The following is a 22,300-nucleotide window of genomic DNA, read 5'->3' as shown; positions in this document are numbered from 1 at the left end:
AGCGTCGTGCGACCATAGGTGGAGCTGACCGGAGGGGGCACGGCCGGGGGAGGAGTTTAGCGTCGGCCGAGCGCTGCAACTGATAACGCAAGTGTGCAGGTAGCCTAAAAATAGAGAACAGAAAGAGAAGAGAAGTCTCCAGAGATGTTGATGTTCCTTTGTGTGCAACATAATCAAGGAGTTTACAACCCATGGCACTGTAGCTAATCTCCCTGGATGGGGACTTCAGAGAAAAATTCATGATAGGTTGCAACTCATGATAGTCTGGATGGTGGATAAGCAGCATCTATCAAGTTCCAAAGAAATTCAAGCTGTCCTGCATCAGTGTCAGTGCAAACTATCCATCGACATTTAAATGAAATGAAACTGTTAGCGTGGGTGGTCAGGAGCAGGAAATCCCGGGAGTGGACCCTCTGGACCGTGGCACCGAGGGGCCCCGGGCGAGCTGCCAGGAGGAACCAACCCCTACACAGGGATCGTTAGGAGCAGGCTCAGGGGTTCGAGTACCACGGTAGCCGGTACCGAGAGGGGTGGCTCAGGATGGACCAGAGTAAGACTGTGAGACTGGAGTAAAGAATGACAGAACAAGACTGGAACCAGGAGGCCGGAAAGAAGTGGGACAGAAGACTGGAACAAGAAGGAATGACAGGAGTAGGAACACTGGAGACAGGACTGGAGTAGGACGGCAGCAACACTCGAGACAGGACTGGAGTAGGACGGCAGGAACCCTGGAGACTGGACTGGGGTAGGACGGCAGGAACACTGGAGACAGGACTGGAGTAGGACGGCAGGAACGCTGAAGGCAGGACTGGAGTATGACGGCATGAACACTGGAGACAGGACTGGAGTAGGACGGCAGGAACACTGGAGACTGGACTGGGGTAGGACGGCAGGAACACTGGAGACAGGGCTGGAGTAGGACGGCAGGAACGCTGAAGGCAGGACTGGAGTATGACGGCAGGAACAATGGAGACAGGACTGGAGTAGGACGGCAGGAACGCTGACGGCAGGAACACTGGAGACAGGACTGGAGTAGGATGGCAGCAACACTGGAGACAGGACTGGAGTAGGATGGCTGGAACACTGGAGACTGGACTGGGGTAGGACGGCAGGAACACTGGAGACAGGACTAGAGTAGGACGGCAGGAACGCTGAAGGCAGGACTGGAGTATGACGGCAGGAACACTGGAGACAGGACTGGAGTAGGACGGCAGGAATGCTGAAGGCAGGACTGGAGTAGGACGACAGGAACACTGGAGACAGGACTGGAGTAGGATGGCAGGAACACTGGAGACAGGACTGGAGCAGGACGACAGGAACACAGGAGGCAGAACTGCAGAAGAGAACAAGGAACACGGGTAGCAGGACTGAGATGCTGCTGCAGAAAGCAGCTGAGAACGGAACTGCAGGAGCAGAGAGCACACTATGAAGCGTGGCCAGAGTGCTAGGAAACACAACGATCAGGCACCTCCCTCAGGGGGAAGTGGCCTGATATGGCCCCGTCTGGTCAGCCATTGGTCCAAAGGTGCTTCCGGGTCAGGGCACAGCCGGAGCATAAGAAGCAGGAAGGAGGCGTGGCCGTGGCCTATGGCGCATGCGCATAGCATGCAGGGAGGGCATCAGTTGTGAGCCCGTCTCAGGTAACCACCGCGGCCGTCGGGTGGAGAGAGGCTGCGGCGTGGGAGCGGAGGCCGGGTGAGTATGGCGGAGTGGTGTAACAGAAACGCTATGGCAGGAGACACAAGATGACCCCACTGCTGAAAAAGAGACATGGGTCCTCCAGCAGGACAATAACCCCAAATATACTTTAAGAAGCACCCTGAAATGGATGGAAACAAAGTGCTGTAGAGCTCTGAAGCTCTGGATCTAAATCCCTTTGAACACCTGTGGAGAGATCTTAGCATTGTTGTTGGTAGAAGGCACCCTTCAAATATGAGAGACTTTTCTGGCAAAAATACTTCATTTCCTGGAACACTTTCAAGGTGAAAAATACTTTCAGCCATAAATGTATAAAACTTGAGGTATAGATATGAATATGAATAACACTGAGTGGTTAAAACATTGGTTAAAACTATAATTGTACATTTATTTTAGAGTTGTTGCTAATGGATTCGCACATCCCCGTCAATAATCTGAATGGTAGACTTGAGGACCACTTTATACAAGACCACATCCTCGGCTCTTCTTTTGATTAGCCTGCCTGGCAAGATGTTATCATGGTAGAATGACACACAAGTGACATTACACCAGGCTGGTTAATCAAAAAAAGAGTCAAAGATGTCGTCACGAAAGAAGCATTTCTCACGTCTACTGAGAAACTGCTGTGTCTGAAGGACTAAGCCTGGTTTCACATTTGCGTTTTTTTTGCGCTGCGTTTTTGTGCATACATGCGCATACGTTTTTTTCCCCTATATTTAACATGGGTGCGCATACGTGCGCGTTGACATGCGCACGTATGCGTTTTTCGTGCGCTGTGGTTTTTTATGGTGTGCGTCCGTAATTTCCAGACGCTACATGTTGCATTTTTTGGTCCGCCCAAACGCTTAAAAAAGACGCATGCGCACGATTTGGACAAAAAATTACCATTATGGTCTATGGGTGCGCATGTATGCGTTTTTTTGCGCATGCGCTTTTTTGGTGTCCATTGGTTAGACTAGTTATAAAAATCCCCACCTAAAAAAGCTTCATGTCTATATAAAAGGAGGTGTCTGCCAGCACTGTACCATAACTATAGAGACAGCCTGGAGAGCAGAAAGACAGCAAAAGAAGACCCCATTTTCAATTCCAGCTTCAGCGGCAAGAATGTGAGTATTATTACATCTAAAAATGTATGCCTGTCCTTTTAAATTGTATATGTACTAATGCTTTGTATTATTTGTACATGCAGTATGTCTTCGGAATCGGAATATTCACCATCCCGGCAGGAACTGGCGCAAGCAGACCGTGAGGTGATTATTTTCATGCGTTTGGTAAGTATATCTGCTGCTTCTCAAAATCTCTAACGTTTGTTGTTTTTTTTTCAGACATCGTCATCTTCAGTGGACGCGACTAGTGAGGGCGAACGGCATGAGCAGCCAATCCAAGTCCCGGTGGTGATACGGAATGTAAGTATCAAATGATTTGTAATGTTCTTTATTTTTTATCTTCTATATTTCCTCTTTTCTGGATCTTTTTTATAACTTTTTATTCACACAAAATTCGAATATTCTAATGAATGTGTTTTGTCTAGGTTCCACAACGGGATGAAGACGTCTACCTGGATAATGAGCACCTTATCCGCCTGGTCCAGGAGCGTGCCCCGTTGTGGGACAGCCGTGACCGGCTATGGAATGAGGTGGCCGCAGCGTTGATGGATGGCTGGGACAGCGCCGCTGCATCCTTCAAAAAGGTGTTTGGTAAGTATTTCCCTGCTCTGTTATGCTGCAGTGACTATTGTCCTTGATAGCACTGTTGGGTTTCGTGCTAGATATATTCTAGCAGGAAACCCAACAGTGTCATCTGGCTCAACAGTGACTGCTTTGCGTATTTTATTGCTGTATTGTGCCGCAGTGACTATTGTCCTTGATGGCACTGTTGGATTTCGTGCTAGATATATTCTAGCAGGAAACCCAACAGTGTCATCTGGCTCAACTGTGACTGCATTGGGTATTGTATTGCTGCATTGTGCCGCATTGACTCTTGTTCGTGATGGCACTGTTGGGTTTAGTGATAGCATATGTCATGCATCATACACAATTGTTAAATGTTGTTTGTTTGTTTTTCCAACTGTGGACAAAGTCCGAACACGTTGTCGCTCGATCAAGGACCGCTTCAGCAGTGATGTTCGTGCTGAGGGCCAGGTTTGCAGTGGTTCTGTGTCAAGGACAAGAACAAGATATCGGTACTATCAAGCGTTGCAGTTCCTAAGACCGGTTCTTGCCACCAGATCGTAAGTATTATAATTTTTGGGTTTTTATTTTTATTAATCTGTGTTTTTCTAATCCACAGCTGATGCTTCTTGTAAAGGCATGATAGTAATGATTTTCCTTTCTTCCACAGCACCTGGAGCAGCACCCTGCAACCTGGCCCTGGAGCGGTCCTTCATCGGACGACCTCGGACCAATCTCAGCCATCCGACAGTCATGAAGCACCTTGCCTTTCAGCAACACAAACAGCTGCTGACCAGGAAGCTGGTCAATCAGGTGTTCCCCTGTCCCAGGTCTCTGCCACTGGTTATGCGGGCACTACCCGCCAGCGAAAGAGGGCCTTGGACAGGAATGTCTTGCCCTAGTTTATGCACTTGAGCGAGGCCTTTAATGCCAGCCTCAAGTCACTGTCAGACAGAGTGGAAAGCGGTTTTTCACTCATGGAACGTGGTTTTAACCACATGGAACACCGCTTCCATTCTGTCGAACAGCGCCTTGACCGTCTGGAGGCTGACCTCAACAGACCAGCGCACCATTTTTTTAGTAAGATTGAAAAGGGCATGGTGGAACACCTTAGTCCTGAACAGCAGCTGAGTGTGCTGCAGGCCTGCAACATTGCTTTCTTGCAGGCTATGCAGCATAATCGGTACGGGCAGCAGTCAGTGGTGTCATTTCCAACTGTCCCACCATTGACTCGCTTCACCTCACTACCGACTTGTGCTGCATACCACTGCGCGGACACCTCTATTCAAAGCCAGGACACCCACCATTACACCACCACAAGTCTGAGTGCTGCTGGTCACTTCACCGACACCACCATGGCAAGCGCTGCTCCTGTCTGGAGCACCACCGCCACCTCCATGCATGCTTGGAGCACAGCCACAGTAACCACTCATCAAACATGGAACAGCCCTGCCGCAAACACTACAACATATACTAGCCCTGCCACCACCACTCCGCAAACCTGTCACTGCCGCCACCAGTCCTCCTGCAAGGACGAGCACTGCCACCGCCACCACAGAGCATCAGCAGCAGCCACAACAGCAGCAGCAGCCACAGCAGCAGCCACAGCAGCAGGCACAGCAGCAAACGGACCCACATTCCTTATTTGCCCCAAGTTCCAGGCGGCGCCAACAATCAAGGCGGGCATTGGGCCCAAGTAGGTCCAGGCAGGCCAGTTTAAGGAGACAAACAGTTAGGACCACTGTAGCTGAACCTCTGTCCTCTCCTCCTAGTGTGTCTAGTTCCATTCCCATAACTGGACTCCCTTCCCCCACAAGTTTTGTTGCCCCTTCTCCTAGAACACCTTCATCAACTATAAGCTGTTCATCTTCACTGCACACCCCCAACTTGCAACCATCTGCCCCCAAACGCAGAAAAAAATAAAGATTTTTAGAATATTTTTGGTTAAAAATAAATTTAAATTTCTGGTTCACCATAACAAAGTTTGATTAATGTTTTTGGCGCCGCCTACACACACTGCGCCATACACACAATGCGCCTTAAACTATGCAAGGTGTCATAAAAAGTGTTTTGAGGATTGGCTGTTTTTACCATCCTCATTTCACTTATTGTGATACTAGGCAAGGGGGATTATAGATATACCTTGTAATTAACAACATACTCTACGTGTGTGTTGAATCTACTGATGGGTAAAATACACATCATATGTTCAATACCAAGGCCTAGTATAATAACTAGAGTTGACCGACTAGGATCTGGTTTCATGAAACACAAACTGGTCAAACTAGGGCAAAAAAAAGTCTGAGTTTTGTTCGAAACCCTACCACAATGTTACTTAATGGGAAATAAAAGTCGGCATTGAGCGGATTACATTCATCCACTCAATGCAGACTTTTATTCCCCATTGACTTGCATTGGGGTCGAGTTTTGAACGAAACTCCGACTTTTTTTCCACTAGTCTGACCAGTTTCATTTGAAACGAATTTGCTTTCCTGAAACCCGATCCTACCAAAGTCGCTCAACTCTAATCATAACTATTTATCAATCATGGCCTGGTTAATACACATATCATATTTAACCTGCAGCGTTGCTTACGTACCAATATATTTCACGCAGACTAGCGATGCTGCAGTTTAACTCATATGTGTATTTACCTGCGCAGGTGTGAGAACATCATGAATTCACAGGTATACATGAGAAGTTTTTTATTTTATTGGACTGTAAAAAGCATAGTGCACTCGGTACTGGTATCAATACAGGTTTTTTATTAACATACACACACGAAAACATTTTTACACCATTTCATCTTGCCAGTGCACCTGTCCAACATCAGAGATAAAGTAGGCCACAAATTGGTCCCTCATTTGGCCAACTTCAACGGATGACCTGAGAGGGTGCTGAGTGAATTCAGGCAATGGGTTAGGAGCAGCATCATCGAGTTCAAAGGTCGGGTGCTCTTTAGCCATCACAAAATTATGTAGAACCATGTAGTGTAGATGTAGTGTAGTGAAGATAGGGTTTCTCCAGTCGCCAGGAATCTGCGAAACAGAGAAAGAAGTAAAATTAATATTTCTGTATATGGTTTTTTAAAACTATAAAATAAAAAATTAGTACATTCACGAAAAATAATTAGCCCAGGTTTTGAATAGTACATGTAAAAAAAAAAAACCATCAGACCCCACCCCTTGGTTTTTAAATATTACGCACCGTAATGTCACCAGGAGCCGTTCCTCAGGAGGAATCGCACGACGGAGCTGTGTGTCCTGTCTCCGGATGGATTCTTGGACATGAGCAAGCAAATCCCTGAAGCTTTCTTGGGACATCCGGATATAATCTGTAAATTTCTCCGGGTTTGCCTGTAGCTCACTATAGAGGGTGTGGTATGCCCCACGGCTCTCCCGGAGTTCAACAATCGGATGTATCCACATACGCCACCGCTGCCGTCTTCGCTCTCTCTCTCTTCCTTTGTTCATGGCAAGCAACTGCATATGCCCCAGCCATCGCGATGTCCAAATCCAAGTTGAAGTGAAAACTCTTCCAGCGCAGATACATGTTGACACGAGAAAAATCAAGCAAATGTGAAGAATACTGTAGACAGGGTCTATATATTAACATACCACACCGCCACTGACATCCCATTGGTCATGTGTGTTGCAAGATTGTTATCTAGATTTTTTTTTTGGTGAGGACAAACAATGTGCAAAAAAACGCATACAAACACATACAAACGCTGCATTTTTTTTCCTGCATGCGCATAAAAATGCTTGAAAAAAACGCAGCGATTGTATGCGTTTTTTTCATGCGTTTGTGTGCGCAAAAAACGCACCACAAAAAAACGCAAGTGTGAAAGTAGCCTGAGCCATACAAATCGATGCGCACTAACTCTATGGATTATTGTTTGTTAATGGTAATTTTGCTAATGCTTTGCTTCGCTTTCTGCAATTGTCTTTAAAGTTTACTGTATACAATTATTTCCATTGTATTACTAAAGAAGTAGTATGCTATTTAACTTTCAAATACAATTTCTGTTTCAGTTATTCCTATTTCTTTAATTTATTATTGTCATTTAATAGAAACCTTTATTGATAACTCCCAGAATATAAAATTCTGTCTTGGTTATGTGATGGACACACATAATCACCGGCTGATTAAAAAGCACAGTTCATGTCACGAGCCAAGCATTTTTGTGTCCATCCTCATACTGATCCCATTATATTTCTTTTATAACAAAAGTGCCATGAAACTGTGGAGGGGTTAAGTAGAGAAAGTCAGATTAGCCATTTTATTGACATATGCAAATCCTATAACCAGTGTGACATAAATTTGATATGGTTTTGTAATTTCCAATTTTTATTCAGAAAGTCCTTTAGATATAGGCAAGCAGCGAGATATATACAAGATGAGCTATTCTTTCTGTGTGCCTTCATTTCTTTCAGAATGTGATCTGTGTTTCCTTTTGATGTGCCACATCTGCCGTTTTAATCACATCCTAACTGTTTTCCCTTTTTTTTTTGTTTCTTTCAGAAAACGAAAGAATGGGTTTTCTCCTTTTTAGTGGTAAATTGGATTTGTTGCAGAAAAGAGAACCCTTTTCATGCAGGATCTAATCTGGAGTGCATTTTAATTCAAATTTGAATGCCATAATGTGATATATTTTCTTATGCTTGTGGATGTTTTTTTTTTTTTTTTTTAAAGTCCTTCTGTATTTTCATACGCAAATGTATATTAATAATATGCTGCTGAAGTTTGAATGTTATTGGAATAAGGATATTGTATATACTTTCTCACTGTTTAATTAAGTACTGCGTCTAAATGGCTTTCACTGCCTAAGGTGACTGTATGGGATATACTTGTAATGGCAGATAATTGGCAGAAAAGCAATGGTAAAGCAAACTTTGCTAATGTTTATATATCTTTATGTTAATTGGATTTAAGATTCAGCACAAAAATCAGATTATTTTTGTTTGTTGTTAAACTATGTTGTGAATTACCCATAAAAGCAAAGCTTACAATACATTTTATAATAAAACGAAAGAACTCCTATTGGTCTGTGTATTATGTTATCATATGTATATCTCATAATATATGAAAAATTAATCCTCCCAGTGATCAATGTGATCTATTCTGTAATATGTTATATGTTTTGCCATGTTGCAGGCTATACCGGTTCTCTAATGTAAAGATCTCATCAAATAATGACATATCTAAAGCTTTCTGGAATGCAAATTAGCCCTCTTCTAAGAAGAGCGAAACTGGCTCACTAGTGCCAGCAAAAATTAATATAATGATCTTTAATGAGTCTTGCAACATAGTTTCATAGTTTTCAAGGTTTAAACTAGACATAAGTCCATCAAGTCCAACCTGTATCTTAATACGTTGATCCAGAAGAAGACAAAAACCCCACGAGGCAGATGCTAAATGTCCCATATTAGATGAAATATTCCTTGGCATCTCCACATTCGGCAATCAGATTACTTCACCGGATCAATATTCCATCACAGAATCTAGTAGTCATAACCTGTGATATTATATTTGTCAAGAAAGACATTCAGGCCCTCCTGGAATTTTTAGTGAATCAACCATTACAACATCATCTAATTATTAGAGCTAGTAAGCACTGATTCATGGGATCCAGTTCATCAACCACAGCAGTAATTATGCCGGAAAATCACTTCCTACTTACCGACATATGGAGCCATTGTTTTAAGTAGACAGCCTGTTGCGAGGTCAAATTGCAACATGGCTCACATCTAATCAAAAGATGTCGTCGGGTAGCAGACGGATTGTAAGGCTCCTGGTCATTGGCCACAGATTACTAATATGGCCATTGTGCCAAGTCCTGCGAAGAAATTTGAACCAACTCTACTAGTTATGCTTAGTTATGTTAAAACTAGGTATGTTAAAGGTTGAGACATTGATTTAAAAGGTAATAATAATAATAAATTTTATTTCTATAGCGCCGACATATTCCGCAGCACTTTACATTTCAGAGGGGGCTTGTACAGACGATAGACATTACAGCATAACAATAATCACATAGATCATAACAGATACCAAGAGGAAAGAGGGCCCTGCTCACAAGCTTACAATCTATGAGGAAAAAAAGTAGACACGAAAGGTGGGTGGTAACAGTTGCCCTGATTGTATGGACCAGCCATAATGTTAAGTATGTAACAGTACAGACACAGAGGGCTAATGGATGCATAAAGCATGTGGGAACATGATGCGGGAAACCTGGTTATGGTAAAACATTTGACTGTGCCACACAGGGATAGTTAGGTTAATGTGTTGAGGCGGTAGGCCAGTCTGAATAAATGCATTTTCAGGGCACGTTTAAAATTGTAGGGATTGGGGACTAATTGTATTGACGTGGGAAGTGCATTCCAAAGAATTGGCGCAGCACGTGTAAAGTCTAGGTAACCCTTAATAGATGGCATTAACCCCTTCACCCCCAAGGGTGGTTTGCACGTTCATGACCGGGCCAATTTTTACAATTCTGACCACTGTACCTTTATGAAGTCATAACTCTGGAACGCTTCCATTGATCCCGGTGATTCTGACATTGTTTTCTCGTGACATATTGTACTTCATGTTAGTGGTAAAATTTCATTCAAATAACTTGCGTTTATTTGTGAAAAAAATGGAAATTTGGCAAAAATTTTGAAAATTTTGCAATTTTCCAACTTTGTATTTTTATGCCCTTAAATCACAGAGATACGGCACACAAAAAACTTGATAAGTAACATTTCCCACATGTTTACTTTACATCAGCACAATTTTGGAACCAAAATTTTTTTTTGTTAGGAAGTTATAAGGGTTAAAAGTTGACCAGCGATTTCTCATTTTTACAACACCATTTTATTTTTAGGACCACATCACATTTGAAGCCACTTTGAGGGGTCTATATGATAGAAAATACCCAAAAGTGACACCATTCTAAAAACTGAACCCCTTAAGGTGCTCAAAACCACATTCAAGAAGTTTATTAACCCATTAGGTGCGTCACAGGAATTTTTTTGAATATTTAAAAAGAAATGAACATCTAACTTTTTTTCACAAAAAAATACTTCAGGTTCAATTTTTTTTATTTTACCAAGGGTAACAGGAGAAATTGGACTGCAAAAGTTATTGTGCAATTTGTCCTGAGTACGCTGATACCTGATTTGTGGGGGGGAACGACTGTTTCGGCGCATGGCAGAGCTCAGAATGGAAGGAGCGCCGTTTGACTTTTTCAATGCAAAATTGGCTGGAATTCAGATAGGACGCCATGTCACGTTTGGAGAGTCCCTGATGTACCTAAACAGTGGAAACCCCCTACAAGTGACCCCATTTTGGAAACTAGACCCCCCAAGGAACTTATCTAGATATGTGGTGAGAACTTTGAACCCACAAGGGCTTTACAGAAGTTTATAACGTACAGCGGTACAATTAAAAAATCATATTTTTTCCACAAAAATGATCTTTTCACCCCAATTTTTATTTTGCCAAGGGTAACAGGACCCTAAAAGTTATTGTGCAATTTGTCCTGAGTATGCTGATACCCCACATGTGGGGGTAAACCACTATTTGGGCGCATGGCAGAGCTCGGAAGGGAAGCAGCGCCATTTGACGTTTTTGGCTGGAATTGAGATCGGACATCATGTCACGATTGGAAAACCCCTGATGTACCAAAACAGTGGAAACCCCCCACATATGACACCATTTTGGAAACTAGACCCCCTAAGGAACTTATATAGATGTGTGGTGAGAACTTTGAACCCCCAAGGGCTTCACAGAAGTTTATAACATAAAGCCGTACAATTAAAAAATCATATTTTTTCCACAAAAATGATCTTTTCACCCTCAATTCTTATTTTTCCAAGGGTAACAGCACCCTAAAAGTTATTGTGCAATTTGTCCTGAGTACACTGATACCCCACATGTGGGGGTAAACCACTATTTGGGCGCATGGCAGAGCTCGGAAGGGAAGCAGCGCCATTTGACGTTTTTGGCTGGAATTGAGATCGGACACCATGTCGCGATTGGAAAACCCCTGATGTACCTAAACAGTGGAAACCCCCCACAAATGACACCATTTTGTAAACTAGACCCCCCAAGGAATTTATCTAGATGTGTGGTGAGCACTTTGAACCCCCCAGTGCTTCACAGAAGTTTATAACGCCCGGGCGTGAAAATAAAAAATTCGTATTTTTTCCACAAACATGATCTTTTAGTCACCATTTTTTTTATTTTCCCAAGGGTAACAGGAGAAATTGAACCCCAAAAGTTGTTGTCCAATTTGTCCTGAGTACGCTGACACCCCATATGTGGGAGAAAACTACTGTATGGATACACGTCAGGGCTCGGAAAGGAAGTAGTGACGTTTTGGAATGCAGACATTGATGGAATGGTCTGCGGGTGTCATGTTGCCTTTGGAGAGCCCCTAATGTACCTAAACAGTGGAAACCCCCCACAAATGAGACCCCCTAAGGAATTTATCTAGATGTGTGGTGAGCACTTTGAACCCCCCAGTGCTTCACAGAAGTTTATAACGCCCGGGCGTGAAAATAAAAAATTCGTATTTTTTCCACAAACATGATCTTTTAGTCACCATTTTTTTTATTTTCCCAAGGGTAACAGGAGAAATTGAACCCCAAAAGTTGTTGTCCAATTTGTCCTGAGTACGCTGACACCCCATATGTGGGAGAAAACTACTGTATGGACACACGTCAGGGCTCGGAAAGGAAGTAGTGACGTTTTGGAATGCAGACATTGATGGAATGGTCTGCGGGTGTCATGTTGCCTTTGGAGAGCCCCTAATGTACCTAAACAGTGGAAACCCCCCACAAATGACCCCATTTTGGAAACTAGACCCCCTAAGGAACTTATCTAGATGTGAGGTGAGCACTTTGAACCCCCAAGGGCTTCACAGAAGTTTATAATGCCCGGGCATGAAAATAAAAAAATCGTATTTTTTCCACAAACATGATCAATTAGTCCCCAATTTTTTCATTTTCCCAAGGGTAACAGGAGAAATTGGACCCCAAAAGTTGTTGTCCAATTTGTCATGAGTACGCTGACACCCCATATGTGGGAGAAAACTACTGTATGGACACACGTCAGGGCTCGGAAGGGAAGTAGTGACGTTTTGGAATGCAGACATTGATGGAATGGTCTGCGGGTGTCATGTTGCCTTTGGAGAGCCCCTAATGTACCTAAACAGTGGAAACCCCCCACACATGACCCCATTTTGGAAACTAGACCCCCTAAGGAACTTATCTAGATGTGAGGTGAGCACTTTGAACCCCCAAGGGCTTCACAGAAGTTTATAATGCCCGGGCATGAAAATAAAAAAATCGTATTTTTTCCACAAACATGATCAATTAGTCCCCAATTTTTTCAGTTTCCCAAGGGTAACAGGAGAAATTGGACCCCAAAAGTTGTTGTCCAATTTGTCATGAGTACGCTGACACCCCATATGTGGGAGAAAACTACTGTATGGACACACGTCAGGGCTCGGAAGGGAAGTAGTGACGTTTTGAAATGCAGACTTTGATGGAATGGTCTGCGGGTGTCATGTGCGTTTGGAGAGCCCCTGATGTACCTAAACTATTGAAACTCCCCACAAGTGACCCCATTTTGGACACTAGACCCCCTCACGGAACTTATCTAGATGTGTGGTGAGCACTTTGAACCCCCAAGTGCTTCACAGAAGTTTATAACGCTCGGACGTGAAAATAAAAAAATCATTTTTTTCCACAAAAATGATATTTTTGCCCCCCAAATTTTTATTTTCCTAAGGGTAACAGGAGAAATTGGACCCCAAAAATTGTTTTGCAATTTGTCCTGAGTAGGCTGATACCCTACATGTGGGGGTAAAACACTGTTTGGGCGCATGGCAGAGCTTGGAAGGGAAGGAGCACCATATGACTTTTTCAACTCAGAATTGGCTGAAATTGAGATCAGACGCAATGTTGCATTTGGAGAGCCCCTGATGTGCCCAAACAGTGGAAACCCCCAATTCTAACTCCAACCCGAACCCCAATACACCCCTAACCCTAATCTCAGCCCTAGCCCTAACCCTAGCCCTAACCCTAGCCCTAACCTTAACCCTAACCCTAGCCCTAACCCTAGCCCTAACCCTAGCCCTAACCCTGGCCCTAACCCTAGCCCTAATGGAAAAATGGAAATAAATACATTTTTTTATTTTATTATTTTTCCCTAACAAAGGGGGTGATAACGGGGGGTTTGATTTACTATTTGTGGCTGTTTTTATGTTTGGCAGCTGTCGCACGCTAAAAGACGCTTTTTATTGTAAAAATAGTTTTTGCATCACCACATATTGAGAGCTATAATTTTTCCGTATTTTGACCCACCGAGTCATGTGAGGTCTTATTTTTTGCGAGACGAGTTGACGTTCTTATCGGTACCATTTTCGGGCACGTGACATTTTTTGATCGCGTTTTATTCCGATTTTTGGGACGCAGAATGAACAAAAACCAGCGTTTCATGAATTTCTTTTGGGGGGGTGCGTTTACACCGTTCCGCGTGCGGCAAAATTGATAAAGCGGTTTTATTTTTTGGGTCAGTACGGTTACAGCGATACCTCATTTATGTAGTTTTTTTATGTTTTGTCGGTTTTATGCAATGAAAACTATTTTATATAAAAAATAATTATTTTTGCATCGCTTTATTCTGCGAGCTATAACTTTTTTATTTTTTCGCTGATGATGCTGTGTGGCGGCTTGTTTTTTGCGGGACAAGATGATGTATTCAGCGGTACCATGGATATTTATATGCGTCTTTTTGATCGCGCGTTATTACACTTTTTGTTTGGCGGTATGATAATAAATCATTATTTTCTGCTTCGTTTTTATTTTTATTTTTTAAGGGGTTCACTAAAGGGGTTAACTAATGGGACAGTTTTATAGGGCAGGTCGTTACGGATGCGGCGATACCTAATATGTGTACTTTTATTGTTTTTTTTTTATTATCTTCAAAAAATGAATTTATTGGGGAATATTTTTTTACTAATTTATTTGGCGATTTTTTTAAATTTATTTTTACATTTTTTTTAAATTTTTTTTTTACTTTATTACATAGTCCCAGGTGGGACATCACTGTCCTGTGACAGATCGCTGATCTGTCACATCACAGATCACTGTGACAGATCAGCAATCTGTCACAGGCATTGAAGAAGACTTCCTCTTGCCTGCGCTTTGCAGGCACTGAGGAAGCCAGCTTCCTCAGGTCCCCGAAGGCCCCCGTCGCCATCTTGGATTCGGGGGCCTGGAGGATAGGAGCCCCCCGCAGCAGCGCTGCACATTGCGCTGCTGTGGGGGGCTCAGGGAAGCACGGAGAGAGCCCCCTCCCTGCCGATGCTTCCCTTTAACTCCCGGTACACCGCGATCATGTTTGATCGCGGTGAGCAAGGGGTTAACGTGTCGGGGGCGGTCTGTGACCGCCCCTGACACATAGTGCCGGGTGTCAGCTGTGATAATCAGCTGACACCCGGCCGCGATCAGCGGCGCTCACCACGTGGGCGCCGCTGATCGCGGTAGACGTACTATCCCGTCCACGGTCATACGGGCCCGGGTACCGTGGATGGGATAGTACGTCGGATGTCAGGAAAGGGTTAAAGAGACATCTTTCTTCCTAACTGAGGAAAGCTCATTTGCATGTCTTTTTCACAGTTATCAATAACTGATCTGTAGGTCTCCCTAGATCTGCTGGCAGTTTCTATTAGAGAAACTGTAACCCTGTAGACATCAGCATTCTTGACTCACATTAGTAAGGAATAGTGCTACATTAAGTTAAATCAAGTTTCTGATTTTGTGTGGCATTATTTTCCCCATACACATGAATTTTTAAAGCTTAATCCTTTTGTTTTCCCATTGGTTAATCCACCGCCAGAGATGTCTGGCAGCAGTTTTCCCTCCTCTCATCATACAGAGCACATGAATGCTAAGCAGATCTTTTATTTGTATGGTGGTATCAAGAGAGAAAGCTTTCAAACAGTTGATGGCCAGTTGATTTAGAAAGGTTTTCTAAGAATATGGTTCTGTAGCCTATGGCCCAGCACTTGATTAAAATAATAAAAGGAGTTGTGCGTACCCTCCCCAGGTACTTTATTGTCTCTCTGCTGTTGCACCTGTGTTAGTTTACAGACTGCAATGGTTAAATCACAACTACAGCACTCATCAATGCTGCAGCCAATCATTGATCTCAGTGGCACTGTGGCTACAGCAGTGATGTGGGTTGCAGTAATGACGTAACCACAGCAGACTATAAGCGCTTCTAAATGACTGACATTTCAGGCTAGTAGCGCAACCTTTCTGTTTCCAGCATTGGAAGCACAGTGAGGCTGAAAATGTCCGGGATCATGAGATGACCATGAGATGACTAATGATTCTGGCCAGCCTCAAGGCAGTGCTTTTAAGCTTTTTTGGAAAGAGCTTGAAGCGCTATGAATGTTCTGCTAGCGCTCTTAGACAGCAATGGTGGCCAATAAGCTAGTTATTTTGAGCAAGCAGATGAAGAATGAAAGATGAAAATTCAAATATTAAGAGAATTGAGGTATGTAAAAACATTAAGTAAATTACAAAATAGCTTATTTTTTAAAATGACTACCAAAATTTTTACCCTTCAGAACATATCATATAGTTATCTCATATGTCAGGTTAGTGCCTGTAATGCATAATTATTCAGCAATCACCTGCCTATTACAGCCGCAGTTAACATGAAAAATGCTGCTATAAATCTCTGACATCAGCATTTAACACGCAGTGGCAGGGGGTGCGTTTTTCCACGTGCCCATCAGCACGTGTGTGACATGATCTTGGGGTGCCGGTGGGTTGTCTTCTGAGTCCTCCATGCTTAACATGATGACTCTCCTTCTTAGGAGACTGTGATTTTAGGTATTCATAGAATGCTACAAATATTATAATCAATCAGAAAATCACAGGTTCAAGTCCCCTAAGGAGACTAACAAACCTTACAATTATTGTAGATCCTGCCCCAGCTGTCAGATAACAGCTCCTACTTCTCACTTCCAAAGCCCCTTAGTCCTGTTGCCTGTGATAGAGATCCCCTTTGAGAGGATTGCTATGGACCTTGTAGGTCCCCTAGGTAAATCTGCACACGGCCATCGATACATCCTAGTGATCATGGACTATGAAACCCGGTACCCAGAAGTAGTGCCCCTGATGAACTCTTCAGCTAAGAGTATCTCTCGGGAGCTTGTCCATACGTTTGCTTGGACTGGCTTGTCTAAGGAAATATTGATGGACCAGGGTATCCCCTTTATGAGAAAAGTGATGAGAGAGCTGTGTAGAGCTCTCCAGATTGGCCAGCTGCGAACCTCTGTTTACCATCCACAGACCGATGGCCTGGTGGAACGCTTCAATAAAACCTTGAAGGCCATGTTCAAGAATTTCCTTGAGAAGAACAGTCACGACTGGGACTATTTGCTCCCATTTCTGCTATTTTCTATCACAGAAGTCCTACAAGCCTCCACTGGCTTCTCGCCGTTCAAGCATTTGTACGGTCGACATCCACGAGGGCTCCTGGACATTGCCAAGGAAACCTGGGAAGCTGAGGTCACGCTGCACTGGAGTATCATTGAGCATTTTGCCCAGATGCAGGAGAGGATGGCACACATAATGCCAATCGTAAAGGAACATCTTCTCTAGGCACTGTAGGCCCAGGCAAAGGTATACAACTGATCAGCGAGGCTAAGGCAATTCCAGTCCAGAGGCCGCATGCTAATACTTATCCCCATGGTGGAGAGCAAGTTCCTGGCCATTTAGCAAGGCCCATATGAGTTCATGGAAAACTTGGTGATGTGAATTACAAGGTACACCAGGAAGCCGCACCAGGTATACCATGTGAACTTGTTCAAACTATGGCGTTACCGGGAATTGCTGGAATCTCCTTGCCTGGGGGCCTGTCCCGAAGTCAAGGAGGAGGAGGTCATGATTGCTGAGACGCTGTTGCCGGCCCAGAAGGAACAATGTCGAGAACCGAATCGCAACCTGTCTCATAGTTGCCAGGGCACACACAGGTCGTTGAATACAACTAGCAATGAGAGAGCACTGAAATGCTCGGGTGCTCTTTGATCAGGTCGAGCAAATTGGAATGCTTGGGTGCTCGACCTGAGTAATGAGACCAGTGTATGTCTATGGGTAACGCAAGCATTTTTGCCACCCCCCCAGGGGTCTTTAGAGAGACTAAAAATTGCAGAAATCAATGATAAAAGTGCTCAAATGACATGAGAACAGCATGGGGAAGACCCTTGGAAGCATTTCTACTCCCAAGTCACTGCCGTGAACAATGTTGCGTTGTGAACTTTAGCGTAGAATATGTGTGTCTGTCTGCGACTGTCTGCATGTATATGCGGCTGTCTGCGTGTGTGTGCGGCTATCTGCGTGTGTGCGGCTGTCTGCGTGTGTATGCTGCTGTCTGCGTGTGTGTGCAGCTGTCTGCGTGTGTGTGCAGCTGTCTGTGTGTGTGTGCTGCTGTCTGCATGTGTGTGCAGCTGTCTGCATGTGTGTGCTGCTGTCTGTGTGTGTGTGTGTGTGTGAGTGTTTGCATGTGTATGTGGCTGTCTGTGTGTGCGCAGGAGTTTGTGTGTGTGCGGGTGTCTTTGTGGGTGCACGGTTGTGTGCATAAACGCTTCTGCAGGTACTGCCAGTCACAGCACTGCAGGATCATGCTGGCAGATGTCAGCGTGATTCCACAGCTGATTGTGACCCGCAGCGGTGAAGCAGGCTTGGGCCGATGAGATTACTGCTCCCATTGGGCTATGCCTGGTGTCACTGATAACAGTGATAGCAGGTGCCACTGATGGAAGAGTAATATCATCTGCCGGCGCCTGTGCTCACTGTTAAATAAAGCAAAATTACATACATTTTTATACACAATACATACATATTCATACATAATACATACAGTACATACATATTCACATAGAAATAAAAACACATTATACTCACCGCACAACAAATCCCTGACGCCCTCGTCACCTAGAAATAAAATAAAATAATAAACCAACATATACTTCCTGTCCACCAAAGTCCAAGGTAATCCAGATTGTTCCATGGTGATCTCACATGTAGAACAGTCACATTGGGAGATGTGACCACTCTACCTGGCGATAATCAACCCCGTAGTGTATCAGCTGATTGGCTCCGTGCTGTCACTTATGGCACCACTCCTGTGTGGTAAAGTTCTCACACAATGGTACTGCCGTAAAGTGAGTGCACCGGATTGATGAACTCCAGTGAATTCTCACGGCGATTCAGTGATACACTGCGGGAGATATTATCTCCTCTCAGTGTATCACCAGAGGCAGGGTAGAGCAGTCACATCTCACAATGTGACTGTTCAACATGTGAGATCATCATGGGACAATCATTAAATGGACTACAGTAGACAGGGAGTATTATATGTTGGTTCTGTTATTTTATTTTTATTGCAGGAAACGAGGGAGTCGGGGATTAGGGGATGCAGTATGTATGGTTTAATTAAGATTAATAGAGGACTTTATTCTGGCTGTGTCTTTATTGACAATATAACTATAGGATTAGTAATGGATAGGTGTCTTAAAGACACTTCTCCATTACTAAGCCATGGGCTTGATGTCACTGGACAATACAAAGGTGACATCAATCCCTCAAATATTACTCCACTTGACACTGCTACAGGGCAAGTGGGAAGAGCGAGGCTAAGTGCCAGAATTTGCACATCTATAAGATGTGCCATTTCTGGGGCAGCTGAGAGCTGATGTTTTTAGCCTGGGGGGCCCCTTTCCCCGTTTTTGCAGTGTTTTTCATTCATTAGCTTGACTGGGTGTTGAAAAAACACTGCAAAAACGCAGCAAAAACACAGGTATCATTATTTGCAGCCTATTTGCTGCAGAAAAGTCATGGACAACAGGAAGTATTGATTTTTTTTCTCTGGAGGCACTCAACTTTATTAGCAATGCACAAAGAGACACAAGTTAGTCCAAAAAACACACCAAAACTGCAATGAAAAAACACACAGAAAACTCACCTAAACCTGCGTTTTTGCTGCTGCGTCTTTCCTGTCAAGAAATCAAGTTTTGCAAGTTTTGCTGCAGAAAAAATACAGCAAAAACTCCCAGTGAAGGCGCAATTTTGAAACTCGCAAAGCCTATGCGGACAATGCAAGAACTGACAAAAATGAGAAGGAAGAGGGACTCCGATACACCCTGAATTAGACATAAAGGAGGGTTTTATGCACCTTTTGTTAAAATTTTTAGGTAGTAAGACTCATAGACTCATAAAGTCTATGAACTAATTGCAACGGTTGCAAAAAAATAAAATGAGGGATTGCAATACAAAATTTTGTATTTTTGGCATTTTAAAAATGTGGAGAAAGACCTGCATGATGACCCTCTAAAAATTTGGAGAGAGTGACACATAATGACCCTCTAAAAATTTGTAGTGAAGGCCGCCTGATGACCCTCTAAAAATTTGGAGAGAGTAATGCTTAATGACGCTCTAAAAATTTATAGTGAGGGTCGCATGATGACCCTACATTTGAATTGGCTTTATGTTCCGATGCTGTCATGGTGGGGTTTAGAATTCTGGGCCAATCTAGGACTTGTTTATTTGGAGAGACTGTCGCATGATGACCCTATAAAGATTTTGAGTGAAGGCCGCCTGATGACCCGATATTTGACCTAGCTTTTTGTTCCGCTGCTGTCATCTGGTGAAGTTGATAAGTCTAAGCCAATCCAGGCAGTGTTAATTTTGAGTGAAGGTTGCCTGATAACCCTGTAAAGATTTTGGGTGAAGTCCACCTGTTGACCCTATAAAGATTTAGAATGAGGGCTGCTTGATGACCCTGTAAAGTTTTTGAGTGCGGGCCGCCTGATGACCTTATAAAGATTTTAAGTGAAGGCCACCTGTTGACCCTATAAAATTATTGAGTGAGGGCCGCCTGATGACCATGTTGATATGGTGGAGGAGGAGGAAGAGGATGAGAAAAAGAAGAAACCATGAAACGTATCACCTTTCTTAGGTGGGAAGTGGTCCATGGGGATACACCCTTAAAGAAGGAACATATAATTTGACATTATGTTCTGCTGTTGTCTTGGGGTGGGGTTGCAAAGTTTTAGCCAATCCAGGCCTTGTCCATTTTGATGAGAGTCAGTCTGTCAGCATTTTCAGTTGACAAACGGATGCATCTATCAGTTGTCCCTGGGCAACACTAATAGACCGCACTGACAAAACACTAGTGACAAGGCAGGCCATGACATCCAAGACGTAAAGAGGCAGTTCAAGCCAGGTGTCCAGCTGGGATACCCAATAATTGTATGGACTCACGGAGGTCGCTGGTATGGTCAGCTATGTACTTCTTCACCATCTTCAAAAACTTCTCTCTCCTTGTCAGACTACCCCAGGCATCAGGGCCTGGGTGCGCTAAGGGTCTTATGAAACTGTCCCAGAGAGTGTTCCCCTACCTCTGTTGGACCTGGTGTCTGTCTCCCTCATCTTTCCTCATTGGTTTCCCAAGAAGCTATGACCACTTCCGCCAGAGCTGTCAGGTGGGAATTTTTTTATTAATTGTTCGACTAGGGCCTTCTGGTACTGCGCCATTTTACTAATCCTCTCCACTGCAGGAAGGAGAGATGGAAAGTTGTCCTTGTAGTGTGAGTCAAGAATGGTGAGCAACCAGTAATCAGTGTTGACCAACTCTCCAATCTCCTCCTCCCTCTCCTGATCCTCCTCTTCAAACCATCCACACTGAACAGATATGGGATGAAGCTGGTGTGAGTAGAATCCTCTGTAGTGCAGGCAACCATCTCCTATTACACCTCCTCCCCAGCCTCCTCCTCTTCATTATCATCCAATACTTGCTGAGTAGATGAGATGAGGCTGGGCTGGGTAGTGTTACTCTGTGTACTTTCTTCCTCCATCTCCACCTGGTCCACATGCAAAACTTCCTCTTTAACGGTGAGCAGAAAGCATTAGAGTAGACACAGAAGTGGGATGATTATGCTAATTATGGTGTCATTGAAGCTCGCTTTCTTGGTTGATTCCTCAAAGATTTATAGAACCGCACAGATTTTGTAGCTGGTATTCAACTACTGCCCTCTGTTCCTGACAAAACCTTGACAATATATGTCAGACATGTGGTGGCAGTAGCAGACATGGAGAAATGGGTGCACATGCGGCGATCCTTCACAAGTAGCTCAGGCAAATCTAGGTAGGTTTTCAGAAATGCTGAACATTAAATTGAGCACATGGGCCAGGCATGGTACATGTGCGAGCTTGCCGAGCTTCAGAGCCGCCACCAGGTTTCGATCATTATCACACATGACCATGTCTGATAGTAGTTTCAGCGGCGAGAACCACAGATCTTTCTGGTCTGTTATACCTCTGTGGCAGTGTTCACTTTGCCACCTAAACAAATTAGTTTCAGCAGAACCTGTTGTCACTTTACTGAGGCAGTGATGCAGTGCTCCAGCTTGCAACTGATATTGATGACATTTCAGAGATGGAGCATGACGAGGAGAAAGGGGTGCAGAAAATGGTGTTGCAGGTGGAGGAAACTCTGATGGAATAGGCTTGCAATTCTCTGTTTCAGTAGCACGTGTTCCGCCCCAGGCTGCGACTCAGTCCTGGCATCCACTAGGTTCACCCAGTGTGTCGTCAGGGAAATGTAGCATCCTTGGCCATGAGCACTTCTCCATGTGTCAGTTATTAAGTAGAAATTCTAAGTAACTGCATTTTTTAGGGCACAGGTGAAGTTATGGGACATGTGCTGGTGTAAGGCAGGAATGGCACATGGAGAAAAATATTGGCATCTGGGGACCAAGTACCTATGGACGGTAGCCGCCATAAGGTTGTGGAAAGCCTCTGTATCCACAAGCCCAAATGACAACATATCCAGGACAAGCAATCAGGAAATGTGCCCTGTTAGTG

The 22,300-nt window shown here is 43.9% G+C and overlaps 1 protein-coding gene across 2 annotated transcripts in view; it reads left to right on the top strand.

Moving 5' to 3' along the window:
* SVEP1 (sushi, von Willebrand factor type A, EGF and pentraxin domain containing 1) overlaps positions 1-8,411 on the top strand; it is a 543,713-nt gene extending 535,302 nt beyond the window's left edge. For both annotated transcript variants that reach the window (XM_073552438.1, XM_073552437.1), the window contains one exon: positions 7,893-8,411. In XM_073552438.1, coding sequence (XP_073408539.1) covers positions 7,893-7,923 — 31 coding nt within the window. In that variant the 3' untranslated portion in view covers positions 7,924-8,411. The remainder of the gene's footprint in view (positions 1-7,892) is intronic.
* Positions 8,412-22,300: the final 13,889 nt, after the last annotated feature.

Source organism: Dendrobates tinctorius, unplaced genomic scaffold, assembly GCF_039654945.1.
Source record: "Dendrobates tinctorius isolate UK_male_01 unplaced genomic scaffold, ASM3965494v1 ptg000191l, whole genome shotgun sequence".
Taxonomy (NCBI): domain Eukaryota; kingdom Metazoa; phylum Chordata; class Amphibia; order Anura; family Dendrobatidae; genus Dendrobates; species Dendrobates tinctorius.
Note: the sequence above shows the minus strand (reverse complement) of the source record. Positions and strands in the feature narration are given on the sequence as shown.